This window comes from Cimex lectularius, unplaced genomic scaffold, assembly GCF_000648675.2.
Source record: "Cimex lectularius strain Harlan isolate CLEC.00 unplaced genomic scaffold, Clec_2.1 scaffold284, whole genome shotgun sequence".
NCBI classification, from domain to species: Eukaryota; Metazoa; Arthropoda; class Insecta; order Hemiptera; family Cimicidae; genus Cimex; species Cimex lectularius.
In genome coordinates this window covers 48,084-67,879 of record NW_019392966.1, presented here as the reverse complement: position 1 = coordinate 67,879, position 19,796 = coordinate 48,084, and the positions used below count along the sequence as shown (strand labels likewise).

At 32.0% G+C, this 19,796-nt stretch overlaps 1 protein-coding gene across 1 annotated transcript; it reads left to right on the top strand.

Annotated features, from left to right (window-relative positions):
• Positions 1–19,701, top strand: LOC106672231 (nuclear pore membrane glycoprotein 210). The gene is made up of 21 exons (XM_014403497.2): positions 1–271; positions 1,945–2,210; positions 2,332–2,531; positions 5,072–5,212; positions 5,293–5,585; positions 5,659–5,943; positions 6,005–7,472; positions 8,187–8,495; positions 8,564–8,738; positions 8,809–9,089; positions 9,150–9,383; positions 9,445–9,657; positions 10,884–11,066; positions 11,159–11,302; positions 12,834–13,043; positions 13,230–13,482; positions 13,969–14,204; positions 15,357–15,527; positions 15,908–16,076; positions 18,816–18,902; positions 18,968–19,701. The coding sequence occupies exons 1-21, from the start codon at positions 108–110 to the stop codon at positions 19,120–19,122; spliced, it is 5,637 nt and encodes a 1,878-aa protein (XP_014258983.1). The 5' UTR covers positions 1–107; the 3' UTR covers positions 19,123–19,701.
• The last annotated feature ends 95 nt before the right edge of the window (positions 19,702–19,796 follow it).

The following is a 19,796-nucleotide window of genomic DNA, read 5'->3' as shown; positions in this document are numbered from 1 at the left end:
TTGTTGCCTACTGGTTGTTTGCCTCCATGCGTGCCGGTGGGAAGGCTCGACGATAAAACGTGTTTAACATGATGAACGTCTAGTCTTTTGATCCTCCAAAAATAAAAATGTGGCGGCCTCTGAAAATATTGACTCTCCTCGCCGTCTGCCTTTATTCGTTGGCCGAGGCCAAGTCCAAGCTGAACGTGCCAAGAATATTACTGCCGATATTCCGTGAGATTTCCACCAGCTACACTCTGGAAGTGACACCCGGCATCGGCTGTTACAGATGGTACAAACTCTTGTTTAGCATTTATTTCCTTAATTTAATATAACGCCGTCTCTTTGTCTCGCATCTCCTGAGATTTTCACCTTGTGGGTCCGTTTCGTTTCGCTCTCCGTCCAAATTAGATAGGGGAACGTTATCACGACCACTTCCATTGGGCGACCAGCAACCTCTTTCTGCTATCTCAAAATTCTCTAAAACTTGAATTTTTCACTCAACAATTGTTAAAATTAACGTTTTGTTTCAATACGTTTGACCCAGTTCTGTGATTAACATTTAAAAAAAAATTGTATTGAAAAATAATTTTTATCGGCTGTCATCATTTGCCAAGCACATTTTTCATAACTGCATCGATGAAAATGCTCCTTTTTGAGGATTTTCTTACATTCTGCTAAAATGCTATGTATATTATATATAGTATGCAGAAGTAACAACTTTATATTTTATTTGTAGCATGAAAGATCATGTTAGCCGAGTGGTTAGCTTGTCATGGGTTCGATCCTCACCGTCGCTCCTGGAATTTTTATCCCCCCCCCAATGATAAAAACAAAAGCCTCTGAACCCTACTGGTTTCGGTTGTATTGGTTTGCTAGTCATACGAGCGTAGAGTCACTATCAGGTCTGTCTTCACTCACGGGCTTGTTGAGTTGTTCAAATGCGTTTCGGCATTGCCATCTTCAATAGACCATTTCTCACTTCTGGCTGGTCTTCCTCCATTCCTAAATATCACGATTTTGGATTTTCTTAGATTCACTTGTAAATCCCACATATCCATATGGTCATGAATTAAACGACTGCCAAAAAAAATCATCGTTATGATGTTTGTGCAACACTTCTTCGCCAAAACAGAAACAAACCTTTTCTGGATAGAATTGTTATGTTTCATGAAAAGTGGATTCTCTATGATAACAGTTGTTCTAGACACCTTGGTGTCGGCTTCAGTTGGGTTGATTTTGTACTGCTTCTTGAATCGTGGTGAAACATTCAATGCTTAAATGTATTGCTATCAAATTGAAGCAATGACTCAGAAAAAGGCTTCTGGCCAACAATTGGTGAAACCGTCGTCGGTTAATCAGAAAAGGCCGATCTGTTACACGACAACACTCGGCCCCATGTCTTATATGACAACATGAAAACTGTTGGATCTTAGTTATGAGGTTTTACTTCACCCTCCTTATTCCCCAGACCTCTCGCCTACCGACTACCATTGTTTCAGACACCTGGACAACATTTACAATTTATTGATCCAAAGTCATTAGAAAATGCTTTTACAGAATTTTTTAATAATAAATAGAGACTCAAAATTCTATTCACAGGGTATAGAGAAGTTATTTTTTCTTGCAGCATCTTTTGCTAGTCTATTCAATTTTTGTCTAAGTTCTAGATCTACGGGAGCTACCCAGGCTATCACCATTTGTTTATCCTTCCTTTTAGTGTACTTTATATTTGCGAGGATTTCAAATATCAAGTATGCATTTACGTTGTATTTTTTGAACTTAGCAGCAACTTAGCTTAAATTATCAGTTATTTGTAGAAAAACATATATAACTAAGTTCCTGGGTTTGAATCTCCCAACATACTTAAAAATGGTCACCCCAGAGGCTGATATGACCCATAGTTGAAACCTTAAAGAACTAGAAGAAAAAGTTCACAGACTAAAAGCCAGGTGTTGGTTTCAGGTCTACTTCTCGATCAGATTTGATTCAAGTTGTCCTTGAAGATCCTCATGGCGACTGCTCTGTCAACGCGACGGTAATTGTTAAAACGACTGAGTTAATGAGAAACACTGCAATCGTGTTAGCTGAGGAAGTTGACACTAATGAAGTCCTTCGAGCGGACGTTATCATTGACGTTATACATTCTTTAAACATAGTCACTACAACAAGGGAACTCTATATGGAAGAACCTCCAGAAATGTTTGAAGTCCGTGCTTATGACGACCAAGGTATGTATATTTTCACTTAAGAAAACTTTAGAAAATTTATAGTATAATTAAAATCAAGATGTCCATTCTACAACTCAATAAGATACAAATATATATGTTTGACTTATTTTTCATTTCAAAGGTAACGAATTCACCACCCTTAAGGGAGTTGAGTTTAAATGGAATATAGAAGGAATGGCTGTGGACCATCAACCTGTACTGAAATTCATAACATTCCGCGACTCTCTATACGAAACACCAAGCACAATAGTCAATTTTGAGAAAGACAAACAGCAAGGTCATATTGTTCTCATTGAAGGAGTCACAACAGGTAGTGCAAGGGTATGTAGTAGCGTCTGAATTACTTTTCAAATTTGACAGGACAAGATTCAAATATAAATGATAATGTGTTATTTTTGAAAGGACACAATTTCGGTATTGTTTTATGGTGCTTAATGTAATTTTGAAACAAAATATTATTCATTTTTAATTATTTGGCTTTGTTTTTCCACTATGGTCTTATTTTTCTGAACTTTATTAGCAGTTGATGTGATATTCAATTTATGTTTAATTCATTGTCACAAAGCAATTTGGACTATATTTCAGTCTTATACCCTTTTTCCGTCAAATTAAATTTTTTATCCCTAAAGTTTACCCTTTCTTTAAAACATAAAAAAAATCTAGAAGATGGTGTGAATTTTCAAAAACACCGGCACCCTGAGGGTTTATATGACCTCTGCAGTTACGAACCATCGTAAAAAAAAAAAAAAAAAAAAAATGGTGTGAAATATAAACACTTAAAGTAAAATTCCTGCATTTTTAAAAAATTGTCCATATTAAAATTAATTAAACTTAAAAATGATATAAAATTGAATATAAAAACATTTTTTCTTTTAATTTGAATTTTTTAATTGGGCTTTTAAAAATCATGATTTCTCTAATTAAAAGAATCCTTTAATTTTATATAATTTTTAAATGTAATTATAATTCATTTTCGTGTGGTCTAAGAGCCAAATTTTATATTATAAATTGTATAACATTCTTATACATTTATTTTTATGTTCATCAATTTTCTCATTAAATTACCCCTTTTTGATTTGAAATTAAACCTTTTTTTTCACCAAATTAACTCTTTCTTTAAAATGTCAAAATGACCTAGGAGATGGTACAAAATATAAGGACATTAAGTAAAAATTTTCCATCTTAAATAAATAATTATAAATGTTATTTTAATAGACCACATGAAAATTAATTAAGCATAAAAATTATAAAAAAAATAAATATAAAGAAAATTATTTTTCTTTGAATTTTTTTTAATTATTTTTTTTGTTAATATATAAAATAATTGGGCTAAAACCCACGATTTATCATATTAAAAAGTCCTTTAAGTTTACTTGTGTTACAAACTTTGCCAGTAGATTCTATATTCAAAATGGAACCAAAATGTCCTAATTAACTATGATTTGAATTATAACAGTTTCAGAGTTATTCCCATTTTTCTGATTTTGTTAAGATTTCACGACCTTGCTTCAAATAAACAATGATAACTCCAAAACTAAATGGTTTTGGACAAATCCGTTGATACCATTGAAAACTACAGTAAATTTCCAATAAGATGTGGTAAATACTAAACATGTAAATGTTGGTGAAATGAGTATTTTAGTAGCCAGAACTTTGAAATTATATAATATTCAAAGTTGAAAAATTGCTATGGTGGTTCTAAACTACTATTTCCAAACCTGAGACCAGCAAATATTATAAAATGTACTCCATTTAATATCCTTTTTAGTGGTGTAATTGCTTCTTTAATTACTTTTTCAAAGATGAAAAAATTGATAGAGGAAAGGAAAAAAACGTGAGTGACAGATTGGTAAAGTGGAAAGATTAATAATAAATAATAAAAAAACTTAAGGAAATTTTGAATGAATTTATTAAACTATTTTTAACTTTAATTCAAAATTAAATGCTACCAAATTAAATCTAAAGACAAATGATATTTCTTTTAATTTGAGATTTTTTAATATAAAATAATTGGGCTTTTAAAACCCACAATTTATTAAATTTGAAAAATCCTTTAATTTTATAGAATTTTTAATTGTAATTAATTTTCATGTCATCTAATAGCCCAATTCTTTTATATATTTTTAAAAATATCATTTATTTTTATATTTACCCACTTTCCTGACAAATTAACCCTTTATAACTTCACCCTTTTTAATTTCAAGTTAACCATTTTTAATTTCAACTCTACCCTTTCTTTAAAACATCGTAAAGTAAAATTCCTACATTTGAAAAAAAAGAATTAATTCGAAATTTTAGAAAAATGTAAAAAATTGTGCTATAAAAACCACAATTTTTTAAATTTAATGAAGAATCCTTCAAAAAAGAATACTAGCTTTATAACCCGGTTTTGCCAGGGGGATAATAAAAAGTGTTATTTCTCTTTTTTGTAAATCCTGATGCCCATTATTTGTTATATGCTCATTTTATAGTCTCTAACCCCCACTCGGCACTAATAAAAGTGTGAAAGCTTCACCAAAATTGGTTCAGTAGTTTTCGTTTTAATCTTTAAAACAAACATTCACTTTTATATATAGTTAAATTGTATGTATTTTTAATTTCCAACTTTCCATAGTTGAAAAAAAATCCAATCATCATATGTTTTTAATTTACCCATTCAGCAGCCAACATTCGAATCTGGCATACTTGCAAATGGACTTGTTTTCCAAAACCCCGTCACCCCAAGGATTCATATAACCTCGTAAAAAATACAGTAGGAATGTTTAATGTTCACATACACTGTTCATAGATGTTTTTAATAGTGAATTGTTTTATTTTATTTTTATTTTTTTATATGAATGTTGAAATGAATTTACTTTTAGGTTTCAGTGCATTTACCATATCCTGAATACAGTCATGTAAAATTGGTAGAGGTGTCATTAGTTGTTATTGTCAACCTTATTCTTGAGCCTGTTGAATCGTTTATATTGAAAGGTGATACAATTACCTATCGCCTTTTGCAGGTAAGCATTTTTAACTACTACTCTTCTAAGATCATAATAATAATAATTAAACAAAGCAATAAATATTTTTTGTTATTCAGGTTAAACAAAGTAGATTAATAGAAGTTGATCCGAGTGTGAGTAGCCAATATGAAATTCAAGGAGACAGTGATAATTTAGTAGAAATAAGAGAATTCACAGTAACAGGGACTGATTTGGGTGTAGTTAAAATTTCATTGCAAGAGAAAAATTCTGAAATAGATACGCCAAAATTGCCCTCCTCTCAACTTACAATTTGTGAACCTTTTCACATTAATCTAGTTATGTATCCAATTGATAACTGGATGTTAGTCACTGGTAGTTATGCAGTGATAACTGCTGAGTTATTTACAAGGTAAATATAGACAATGTTTTACTTTCCCCCCCCCCCTGTAAGAGAGTATAGCATAATTAGGCCATTTTTACAGAGATCATCACCGAATTCATTTGGGACCAAATGTAGAGATAATGATAACAGTCCCACCCAAGTTATTTCACATAGAGAGGAGGTCAAAAAATGGATCTGTGGTGTATGGTTATGGGGGCGATTCTGGTTATGACAGCGTTAAAGCAGCAGTCAACCCACTTTCGATCGGATTCTCTGAAATAGGGCCTAGACATAATTTGACCACCTCCGTAACTCTTAATGTATTTCCTCGCCTCACATTATTTCCAGAAGTGTTGTTTGTTCCTTGGAATCCTACAATGCCAAGGTCAGATTGCTAGTCAATTAAGACTTACCTCTGTGTAACTAAAATGCATTTTTATTTTTAGGTTGAAAGTCAGTTATGTCGCTTCTGGAGGGGATGGAGTTTATACTTGGAAAACAGGGGCCTCTTCTGTGGCAACTGTTTTGGAAAATGGTGTAGTGGAAACTAGAGGTATCGGAACGACTTGTGTGACAGTAAGCATGACGGTGGACCCTACAAAATTTACACAAGCGAAGCTGTATGTCGTGGAGCCGATCGCCATGGAAATCATACCTTATATCAATGAGGTCGTTGTCGGAAGTCCAGTTTACATTCATATTTCCCTCAGCGGTCATTATGAAGGTACATTGACACCTCTTGACTACTGTGACCATTTCGCTTATAAAGTCGAAGTAGCTGATAATTTCTATTATGACAATTCCTTGAAACAAAAGCCAAAGGTGAAAAACGCTTGCACCGTTTTGTCGATAGTTGGCAAACAGCCAGGTGTATCTAAGTTAAGAGTATCTCTTAGAATCAATGGCATTGAATTAACTTCCAGTACGCTTATATCAGCTTTTGAACCTTTGACTGTAAATTATCCAAAAGAAGGAAAACCCGTTGTCCTAGCTTTAGGTTCATCAAGCCCTATAGTATTTCAAAATGGACCTAACCATAATTTTGGAAGGGTTATACCTTCAATAAAATACAGTAAACAGTTGTTAACACATCACGACATAATAGAAAGGCATCAATTGTATATTTTTTCTGTAATGTGCGTTAATCTTGGAGAAACTACTTTTAAGTTGGAATTGAAGTCAGAACCAGTGTTGAAATTGTGCAAAGGTGTTATTGTGGAAGCTTACGTTACAGTGATATGTGCTCATCCGAGGATAATAAGCCTAGAACCATCATTGCCTTCCACTTGCTCACTCGCAAGTACAAATTTTGTATTTTGCCAAATATCATCAAAATACGAGTGGAACGTTATTTTGAAAGATGATAAAGGGAATGATTTTGATAATGCCACGAGCTTGTTGTTTGAATGGATTCCCGATAAAGCTGATTTGATAAGTATTGAGAAGAAATCACCTATCCAACTTCATGAAGTGTCAATGTATCCAGATGTTGCGATACCCAATGGTCACTACAAAATGCTTCTAACTAAAAATAAGACTGGACAGACGGAGCTAAGAACAAAGCTCGTCGGCTTTCAAAAGAGTGCTGTGAATTTTTTAAATAAAATATACGATGATTACGAAAATTTACTGAAAACTATTCCCGTATTGGTTGGTAAACTTCCTGTAAAAATTGTACACCAAATCACTACAGATCCCCAAACGATTTCTCTTTTCACTCATCCAAATGTGAGAGCTGAGATCAACATTTCAAATGGATCTGGTCATATTGACATCGCTGTGAGTCCAAAGGGATTGATATCGTATACAAAGCATGGAAACATGATTGAAGTTAAACCGATACAAGAAGGCAGTGCAGTTTTGTCTGTAAAAGACAATTGCATTTTAAATACTTCAGCACTAGTAGATATAAAGGTATAGTGTAAATATATTTTATATTGTTACATAACAAAAACATAAACAGCACACTGGGCTAGACCTTGTCCTACTTTTCCATATGAAAAGTAGGATATTCGGAGCTTGATTCGACCATCCACTCCTCTAAAGTTCAAGTCCAAAAATTCCTTTTTGTAAGATTTTGCTGTGTCGAATCAAGCTCAGTGATACCCGGTTTTCATTTCCGAAGGGCAAGGTCTAGCCCAATCCTTTGTTTATGTTTTTCATGAATACTCTTGATCTCAGTATGGTCTGGATGAAAAATAACAAATTCAATTATCTGCCAAGCTTTCTCCCTACTTTAAGTACATCATCAGGGCAAAACAATATGTCTACAAATTGACATAATTAAATTTTTATAAATGGTTCAATCACAGTCCTTGGCAATGTTGGGGCTAAGTCTACAAAGAAACTTGAACCCATTTATAAAAATTTAATTATGACAATTTGTGGACATCTTTAAAATTGTTTAATCCTGATGGTAGCCCTAAAATTAATCAAAATCTTGACTGATAACATTTGATTCTTTTCCCATTCAGATCCTATTTATTCACGAATAAAAAAAGTATTTGATACATCTAACATTCTAAAAACTTTATAGACTTGTGTTTTTGTTATGTAACACTATTAAAAAATGAAATCCCGGATAAATTTAGTTAATGCTTACATTTTTGTTTTGTGATTTTTTCTCAGATCGTAGAACTCAAAATGATAAAACTTGAAGTAGTAGAAAAAGTTGTGAAAGACACAATTTTTACAGCAACCGTTTCCTTCCATGGGAAAGACAACGAACGGTTGACTTTTCCTCCAACTACCATGGTGGAATTAGTAACCCACCTTTCTATTTCCTCGCCGAATATTATTAAACTTGAAGGAGTGGAAACTGGTGAAATTGATTATTCAGCTGGTTCAATCATGTTTAAGCTAAAATCCTTAAACCATGGAGAATCGACACTTGTCGCTAAATGTTTGGATTTGTTTAGCGAGTCTCATATAGTGCAGGTTGTTAATTGTTCATTTTTCGACCAATTATCAAATTATGAATTATTAATTTTCAATGTATAATTTAGGTGTTCCCTTCTGTCAAAATCAGCCCTCAGTCTCTAGTGCTTTGTGTTGGTGCTGAAATACAAATCTCCGTCACCGGAGGACCATCCCACCCTTCACGTGACATACAGTTTAGCGTAATAGACAATTACATTGTTTCAGTTGATAATGTTGGTGTTATCAAAGGATTACATATAGGTAAGTAATAAACCAAATATTTTTTTTTTTTTTTAAGTTAAATTATTAATTTTTTGTTAACTTTTTAAAGGGAAGACTCAAGTAAAAGCTATGGCATTTAATGCTTTGAGTGAAATCTTCAGTGAAGACAGTATTGAAGTTAGTGTAATACCTTTGTCAGGGATTCGTTTGATTGCACCTGTAAGCAATCTGTTAGTTGGCAATGTGATGCCTGTATGGGTCACGGGTGTACCAAGCCAACTCACGCCTTTTGTCATCGGCTCTATTAATCCACCATTACATTTTCAATGGAGTGTAAGTTTGCCAAGCGTACTGCAGATCTATAATGTTTTTCAGGATGCTAATTTAAAGGTGAGTGATTAAACATGACTATAAAAAATAGTTTGTAACATTTTAAATTTGTTCTCTCAGTTGGATCATGACAACAGTTTATCTATGAGAGTCAAGGCTCTTAAACCCGGACACAGTCACATACACGTTGCAGTATCCGGTCATAGCTGGGACGGCTCTTTTATAGTACTCAATTCGACAATTGAAATCCAAGTACTTAGCAGTTTCCACTGGGAGAACCCGAATTTTGTAAGCATCCCTTCTATAATAGTGGCTCCTGATTCACAATTTAACATCAAAACTAACCGAGATTTGGTAAGTAACAAAATCTACAATAAAACTTTTAACTATAACTAATTTTTTTTTTAATTTTTAGGAAGGACCCATTAATTACAGAATTATCAATCTGAGCAATAGCTCACACAGAAGTGTCACTTCCAGAGAGTTTAGGGCAGAGAATTATGGAGTTTCCTTAGTGGATTCATTTAGCGGAAGAGTCCATGTTAATAGTCAAAAAGGAAATAGCGTCATTGTGGCTTCGTACAAAGATTATCTTGGAGAATTACAGATAATATCACTAAATGTTATGGTAAGAATTTCAGTGCTCAAATATTTATTTGAATGTTTAGTTTTATGAAAAATTTAAACAATTGATTTTGTCAATTGTTTACACTGCCCGGCAGCTTACATCGGAATTACATCCCAACTTCTGGATAAGAGAGCAATGCAACATATCTATTACTGCAAAAAACGCAAACAAAATCCTACAGCACTGGCTACCCACCATTTTGAACAACTCAATTTCGACTTCAACAATCCAAAAATGTTACACGCAGAATAAAACAAACATAAATGTAACTTTTTAGAAAAGGTTTACATCAACAGAGATAAACACAGCATCAGTTGCAGAACGGACACATATAAACTCAGTCACAGCTACGCTAAAATCATTAATCAAATTCAGTATCGATAACATACATATATCATCACATCACACAAAACATATAATATAACATATAAAACAATCATTACATTCCTCACATCCAATATTCCTACATAGTCTAATTCTACAACAATTTGGATTCCTTTTTCCTAATTATCCCCGTCAATATAATCTTGAGAGGATAATGTGGCTGAAGCATTACCCATTATTTACCAAAAGGTAAATTATTACCCATTATTTACCAAACTACCTCATTCTTGACCACTCCTCACGACTTCAACAAATAATAAAACAACAGGTCACTAAGAAACGCACATATTTTATATATAGCTAACGAAAACATTTTGTTTAATTTTTTTTTCTTAAAAAAATCGTAAAACATTTACAAAAGGTCAAATCAAAAACTGGTCTTCACAGTAATGAGGTAAAAATACCCCAATACCCTACACCCAGCTTCGAAAGCGGGGTTTTTCCAGAAGAGATGTGTCGTTCAAGAATGATGTCCATAAATGGAGAAGGGTTTAGTGGGTAGTTCCAGAATTTCAGCATAAGATTCGGAGCCAGGATAATCGGATCCTAGATAATGAAGGTTTTACTGTATTTCATACCATCTCCAAAGTTTTTTAATACTTCAAAAAATGGTTAATCTGAAGTTAAAAAGGGTCAATTTGACAGAAAAAATTCTATAAGTCTGTCCTTATCCTGCTATATCCTAAAACTATGGGTTCAATCCTTGATGCTTTTTTATTAAGTTGAGGTTAAATAATTGTGTAGCTCGCCGTCAATCATAATTTAAAGTTATGTTATAGCTGTTTGTTATAATTGTACTTTTTATTTATTTATTTTTATTTATTTTATTTTATGTTTTTTAGATAAGACCAGTTCATTATATAATGCTGAATATACAGAATAAAATTCTGTCTCCAAATGTACTTTTGCACTCACTGCCTCAAGGGCTTTATCTTAAACTGTCAGTGACATATCACGACCAGTTCGGTACCCCATTTTATGCAGCTCCTACTCAAATAGATGCACAGTTCAATGTCTTTGATAAGGTAATATTATTTAACATTAATTAGCCCCAGCTGTTGATGAAATATTAAATGATTAATTTCCAAATGTTTGATATTAAAATTTTTGCTTTTAGACTAATATTTCTCCTCATGGAAAAGATGAATTAGAAATAACTTTAGAAAAAGAGGGAAACACGACATTAAGAATTTACGATATAATTGGTGGTTTTGAGGACTATATAAAATTACCAGTGAGAAATCATATATTTCCTTCAAAGGTAACTTTTTCTTTTAAATCTTTTATGTATATAAGGGTGAGTTTAAAAATGTACATTTTAATTAAAATTAATATTATTTTATTATAGCAATTGTCTTTATTAAGAATAAATATAAATAATATAATATAATCATAAAATAAAGCAAAAAAAATTTATAATTTTTACTAAAATGTCATTTTTGCTGTCACCTGTATTTATCTCTCTATATATAAAACTGTGCCCAATCTTTATAAATACATTATTTATCATATAATGTTTAACTATCTTGAAAGGAACTTGGACATTTTATTCCAATTCATGATGAGCTGGTTTACCACCATTTCAAATAAAATAAAACCATCTTTAATTTGTGCTAATTTACTTGGTAATATTAATTTATTAATACAATAGCGAAATATATACAATTGCTTGATGTGACATAATTGAAGGGTGTCATTCCTTGGCTCCTTACAGAAAGCGTGTTGGATTGCCACCCGATATTACAATTAAGTGAGTATTTGGGTGGGTCCACTATTCCGATTTGTAGTGAAAACGATTATTTTATTATATCTATCACTTGGTAGATATCTTGTTTTGTGTATATTTACAGTGAAACTATTTATTAGTGTGAATGTGTAGTGAGATGGATCCACTAACAAAACATTGAATACCTCATAGACAGTCAATTAGATTAGTTATATAAAGGGATATGAACGAATATTGAGTAGTCCTCCAACATAATTGAGAGTGAACGTATTTATTAGTGTAAAAGCAGTGGGGTATTGCAGAAAGCAGAATATTGAATACCTCATAGACAGTCAATTAGATTAGTTATATAATATGTATGAAGGTTGGTGGAGGAATATTGAGTACTCAACCATTCTACACTGGGAGTGAATGTATTTATTAGGGTGATAGAGCCACTAACGGAATATTGAGTTCCCCACCGACCCTCAGTTAGATTAGTTATCTAGTAAGTGAAAAGGTTGATGGAGGAATATTGTGTATGCCACCATCTTATGTTGGTAGTGAATGTATTTATTAGTGTGACAGGACCGATAATGGTGCATTGAATATCAACCCTTCAAGTGCTAAACCTGTTCATTTGAAATTAAAATCTTCGAAGTTTTGAATCAAGAGTGTAAGTTTTGGCTGCTGTAAATTTTCAAACCATAATTTCATACTGCATCACTTTTATGCTTTATGATCTCAAAATTTTTTAAACCATATATATATATAAAGGGTTAAAAATTAATTATAACATTACAGTAGAATGAGAGCGCAGTCTGCAAAACAAATTTAACGGGAAGCAGCAATTTTTTTACTTACCCCGTTTATTGTTTATAATTAACCTAAATCATATATGTTCAGTCATAATTGTCCTATAAATTATTTCAATTAATTATACTTTTTATCTAAGGTTTTGGTTAAGATAAAAAAGTTAGTGTGACGAGCAGGATTCGAACCCAGCTGAAGGTCTCTTGGGTTCGCATCCCTCCTCTTAGATAAAAAGTATAATTAGCCCAATTGGTTTTTTTTTCTTTTTTTCTAGAAAACGCTTGCTTTGGATGAGATAGTTTGTTACACAACGATGGGCAATTTCAATGGTACTTGGCACTCTGATAGTGATACTGTTAAAATTGATGAATACGGCTTGGCTGTTCCTATGAGACAAGGATCAGCAGTTCTTTCATTCAAATCAGTTCAAGCTGGGGCATATATATCATCATATTTACCAGTTGAAATATTTCCTACTGAAATGGTAATTATTATTATCATATTCCTTTAAAATTTGTATTTAAAATATTAGTAAGGAACTAAAATTGTGGGTATTTCTTACACAGAAAAGGTGAAAGTTATATTGTTATATAGTCGTTATATGTATTAATATTAGTTAATTATGATACTTAATAATGTTTTGTAATTTATACAAAAAGCATGTTTTCAGCTACAACTAGGTCCATTACCACAGAATGTGATTTCAAATTCAGTCGAAGGAGAAGTATTTTTCGTACCAGTATTATTTGGAACTGTTAAAAATCTAGAAGAACCTGTCAAGTACATGCCCACGCCTTGCAACGTCAATTCTGAAGTGCCGAAATTTCTCGCATTTAGGTGTGAGATAAGATTCAATACGCTTCAGACTTCTTATCCTATCGAACACCTGTTCGCCGTTCAAGCAAAATTCGACTTCAATTCAGGTAAATTGTTTGTCATTAGCAACTATTTTTTATAGTCGGCTTTAAAATAAGTTGAAAATAATTGTGGCGACTTTGGGTCTCCTTGTGGAACTCCTTACGTAGAATCAATCACTGAAATACTTAATAAATGTTGGAAAGATGTCAAAAAATTCAAATTAATTTGGCTTGTCTGCAGTTTAAACTTATAGTTTATGCTCTAGCTGTGAGATACTCTTTTTAATTCAAGATTATAATTCAGCACATTAAGATCAAAACTTTTTCACAATTAACTTGTCTTCTTAAAGCCTGTACTAATTCCTTTTCGACCCTACAAGAACAAAATATTTCACAAACTGTCCTATCTTGGTTACTTATTTTGATACAAAAGAAATACTGATAGATCTAAAAGCATGACCATATTAATCAGTAAATTGTCATTGTGACAAAAAAATATTCTTTATAAAAGTGCAATATACAACAGCTCATGTATTAAATATTGATTTCCAGGTTATTACGGATGTGAAATATTTACATTGACGGGGCCTACGTATAATACTAGCATAATAATGGCAAATATAAGTATTCGAGCCAATTACTACAATCCAACTGTGTCTCCGGACTCTCTTCTGATACATTACGTTCCAAGTGTATTTGTATTGCACCGGAGAATATATTTTGAAAAGGACGTTAATGAAAAGAGTCTTTTTATATCTGGAATTCCAGAAGTATTGTCACAAATAACAGTAAGTTTTAATTATTTATTTTTTTGTATGATGTATTTTTAAATTTTTAAAAATAATTACACCTGAATTTGGCCTAAAAACACAATAAAAGCCTGCAAGTTAAAAGCATTAGTTGATGAGAGTCTGAAACGAAAGGAATGTATCATGTTAACACGATTAAGGATTGGCCAATCTTGACACATGGGCACCTGCTTTTGGGTCGAAACCCGCACATGTGTCCTGTTTGTAGAGGTGGTAGGTTGCTCAGTGTGCCACACCTGATCGAAGAGTGCTTGTTTTGGCCCCTTACAGGGAGTGTGTAGGCATGAGTCCTAATGTAATGATGGTACTTAGGGGGGTAATGATGGGTCAGGGATTTTTCCTCATTTATAAATATTGTATGTATATGTGCGGATATTTATTTGTATATGATATATTTGTAAGTAATTAAATTATCGTGAGTGTGTCATTAATGTACAGCATAGGACCGACGGTGTAATATTGAGTACCCCATTAGTCATTACGAGGAGCTTGGGTGAGGCTGAAATGACTTCAACTGTTGGTACCCACATCAAAAAAACATTGTTAATTAATTTAAAAAAATATATATGCATATATATTTTAGTTATTGGATATATATTGATTGATTCATATCAATTTTTTCGTCACTAATTTTTTAACTTGAATGTAACTTTTTTTACACATAAAAATAAAACTTAAGAGAAGGTATAAAATATAAACAACATTCCTCAAACCTTTCACTGGTTATGAAACATACCTTAAGTATTTCTACTAAAACCTTTCTCTTCATACCAGAAACTAGTGATTTGGCCCATAAGCATCTGTGTGTCAACCTCGTATGGCCTATTCTTATTCTGGTGAGGACGATTCCTCTTCTCTTCAGAGCCTTCTGTGAGTGCCATCTGCAGCCCACCAATATTGCCCAAAACTTTCACTCATAATTTTTTATGCCATTCTTCAGAAGGCCAGATCTTAGTTTTTTTCTTTTTTAATTATTATTGTATTATATATATTATTTTGTATTTACAACATACCTTTCTATTATTTTATTAACGTTTTCCTTTCTAAATGACCCATAGTGGTTGAAGGTCATTTAATAATAAATAAATAAATAAATAAAAGGTTTTCATTTATTTCATATTTTCCCTGCAGGTCGATGTAAATAACAGACTGCTGTACATTGTTGGAAATCCTACATGTGATATGTCTCGAAAACAGTGCGAATATAAAATTTTTATAGATTTCTTCTACTGGAAAGGAGTAAAGACATATGAAGACGATTATGTAATAATTAGTTCGCCACTGACAAAACAACTTATCAAGGTAACAACTGAATTTCAAGTTCATTGACATGGCGAAATCTCACAATTAACATAATTATTTATTTAAAAATAACAATTTTACTCGAGATTTTGTTGTTGACATTAGTTCTAAGTCTTATACGTAGGCTAAACGTAACACAACAAACATCCTTAATAAAAAAAGAAAAAGAAGACCATAAATTCAGATAATTAGAAAATTGTGTTCATGACGTAAAGTGTTTTTGTACTTGCGTGTTTCTAATGAGAAATTATTATAAATGTAATCCTGTGCGTTTCACTATTTTCTTTTATTTACAAACTGCTTTGTAGTTTAGCATCAAAATACTATTTTATTAAGCAAACTATTTTTCCCTAAAGTAAACTTTTTTTCTTTCCTTTTAGATTCCTCTTCTAGTCGATGACGAGTTGGATGAACAGACGCTGCCACAAATTAAAGATCCTTTAAAAAGGCTTATTTTACCGCTGATTACTACAGAGGAGAGATTCGAGGATATTATGTACTATGGCTTATGGCTCTTAGCTATATTTACCCCTCTTTGTATTTCTTATTGTGAGTACAACTCTTTAAAAAAAATTTAAATTTTATCATTCAATTTTTTTATATGGTTTTAGTTCCTACCCATTTTTTAGAGATATACCTTGAGCATGATCTTTATGTTTGGGATGTGATTCTATTATGTATTACGTTTTTATTTATTTATCATTTTTCCAATTGTCCCCTCGATCTAGAGTAACTCCTGAAAAAATAGTCTCGTGAGACTAGACCTTAAAATATCAGAATGTATCTATAACATGTTTACAAAAATCAAAAGACACTTTTAAAAAAAAAGAAAAGCTAAAATGCATTTTTTTAACCATCAGATTGTTTTAAGCAATCTTAAAGGTCAAAATTTTGTAACAAAAAATATGCATTTTTGGGCTTGATCAGAGGGAGGCGAATTTTTTTTCCCTCTCTGATAAATGGCATTCTTCTTGAAAATTCATAACTCTTCTGTATTTTAACCAAATTTAATTATATTTACGACCATTGGAAAACTGAATATCTTTTCTTTCGTTGTTTGTAAACGGGAGTTAGATTTTATGTCCTTGTCAATGAGGAAGATAAGGACGGAAAAAAATAAAAACTCAAAAGTTTTATTTTACATCTCCGTTTCTAATGTATTTAAAGGAGGCCAATTCGGGACCATTACATGTAGTTTGTGGGCTTTTAAATCCTTGCACAGTTTCCTGTGGATTGGTTGAGTTACCAGTTGTTACCACTATATTTTTATGATTTCAGTAAAAAAAAAAAAAAAAAAAAAAAAAAAAAAATAGGCTTTTGGAAGGAAAAAAATTGCTTTTTAATTTTCTCATAAAAATTTTACTCTTGGGATTTTGGAGGTGCAGAAAACAAATATCAACTTTTTTCTTGCTACAAACAAATTTCAATCTAGTTTTACATGAAAAAAACCCACGGGTAAGCATATTTGAACCAATGTTTTGTGACCGAGCAACTTAACAAAGTAGTTTAAACTATTTCTGTAGCAAGAAACAAGATTGGCAGCCATTTTTTGTAACCCAAAAAAACCCTGAATACAAATTTTTGTTGGGGAAAAAATTCTCAAATATTTCACCTTTTGAAAATCGCAAAAAAAAAAAATGGTGATAACTTTTTTCCTAAGATATTTCAACTGCGAGGTTATATGAACCATCTGGAAGAGAACAGAACTATTTGTAAAAAATGCCATACAGGGCCGCTGGATTCGAACCCAGGACCTTTACCTTATAGTGATGAGTGCTGTGACAATGCTTAAACTGTTGTGGCCACCGAAGCCCCTAAAAAATCGGATTTTGAACTCCTCAATAGGCCTTTGATCACAGCCTTGCAATGTTGAGGCGATTTTTGAATTAGTTTTTCTGTTAACATTTCCTTCCATTCTTTCTGTTTCGAGAGACACATGTTCTTAATATTTCTGTTGAGCTGGTTCCACAGTAACTGTAGGATTCAAATCAGGTGACCAATACTTCCAGCTTGTTTTCCTGCATTAATTGTTGCAAATAGTCTTTACAAAATTTAGAAGTGTGTTTGGGCTCATTGTAGTGCTGGAATGTAAATTTCTTGCGAAAAATACTCACACCAGATGGCATTTCATTTTTAGGAATAACTAGGTATTGCTATTATTCTCAACCTTGTTACCGCCAAAACAAACATTCCCCAGTGGGCCTCTGCCATAATTTAAAGAAACCTCAAACTTCTATTCGTCACTCTCAGTTTTCATTTGTCCCACTTTCGTGTTTTTTATCCCATTCCAATCGTGTAATAGATTTTAATAATGGTTTCTTGGCCACTATGCATCCATGAAGTCCAGCATCTACAAGTCTATATTTCATTGTTTTACTGATGGGATCAGTTCAATTAGAGTTTATTTCTGAAGCGTTTGCAGGAGCAGTAAAGCCTATATAGCTGGCTGCTAATTATTATGGACCTATCCTCTGCTGATATCATGATCTGGGGCCTTCCAGTCTGTTGTCCGCTTGCCAAACCTTCACCGGTTTGAATCTTTTGACAGTGTAATCAACACTTAGCTTAGGTATTATTTAAGGGAAATTTGCTGGTTAGATTTGCTAATCCGGTGGTTCGCGATAATCATAGCACGTGAATCAACAGAAAGTTAATTTTCTCGCCTTCTTATTTTATTTAGTACGTTTCATTCATGTTTATGCTATTACATTCAATTCTTTGTTTATATATTGTGCCAAATTTTGTGCGTTTTTATCAGGAAATCCTCCAGAAAATATTTAACTTCTTTCTTTTCAAAGTTCTTTTGATTTTGACATCGTTGAATGTTTTTTTAACGAAACTTGCATGCCTGAGGTGTCATAAAAATTAATGTTCCCTCTTCATGGAGTGAAAGAAAACTAAATTCTGAGAGCCCAAGAATAGCTGCTAATACTATTTTTTTCTTCTTATTGATTTCTTGATATTTTAAGGGGGAAATAAGCACATAATAATGAATTTATTTATTTATAATTTTTAATCAATAGTAAATTTGTTATATTTCAATGCATTAATTATTTAAAATTAAACATGTTTCAAAGCTTCACAACAATTTCCAAACTCTCCCAGTATTTAAAAAAGGTAAAAAAAAATTTTCTCTCGGCAACAAGCTATAGTAAAATGTCATTTAAAGTCATCCACTTAACCTGTATCACAAATGTTTTCTTCATAAATTTTAAAAGTTTTCTGTTATTTAAATCTTCTCACAACAATAATCATAAGTATTACTTAATCGCTCTTTTGACTTTTCAGTTATATTTTTCTTCACCGAACAATCACCCGCTGCCTTATATAGACTGTACAACACAATACCAAATCGGCCGATCAGGGTTCCCGCTGGTAAATTCGACATAAAATTCATTTGACAACTATTTTTGTATTTAATTTTTTAAAAATATTTTTAGGATTCGACACACCACATGATTTAATCAGCGAATCGTTATCACAGTATGTCCGTCCTGGGCGGAGAACCTCGCCAGAAAGAAAGCAATTCTCTTACGGAAACACTCGAAACCTCAACGACTCGTTGTTTATGTCGTCCGGCTCTTCTGAATTTTGACTTGATTAAAAGTCATGTTTAACTTATTTACATATGTATATACATTTTGAATCATCTTGACCTATGTGCTGCCTAAATTTACATGAAAATTATGTTTTCGTTTAACTTTTCAATTTCAGACTTTTGTGTTTGACAGTTTTGTATTACTATTACTATTTTTTTATACATAATGCGGACTTAGAATAATAATAAAGTGCATTTTCTGTATTTAGTAGATTGTAAGACTAGATGTTATAAGTAAATATTTGAAATTCACTGTGATATCTGATTCTCTAAATAATAGGACTCGTAAAATTAATCTATTGATGATTTGCCATTTGATTTTTTCTTCAGGTTATTTAAAAAAAAAAAATCCTTTTATACTTTTAATTTGCATAAAGGTAAAAATTGAAAATTACAACTCAACTTGATAAATCTTTTTAAAGGTCCTAGTTCAGACTGATTCAGACTAATGTATGTTTGTTACCTTGAGCATGTAGACGGAACTGAGTACACATGTTGATGCCATTTTAAAAAATAAAATTGAATTTTAACACAATTTGTTAATTGAGTAAATAAATGTAACTTTTTTTAAAGATTAATTCACAAATATAAACTTTAAAAAGTTTCCATTTTTAAGATAATTTTGATTTTTTTCTTTTGNCACTTAAGATTTATACATATAAATGTGTTAA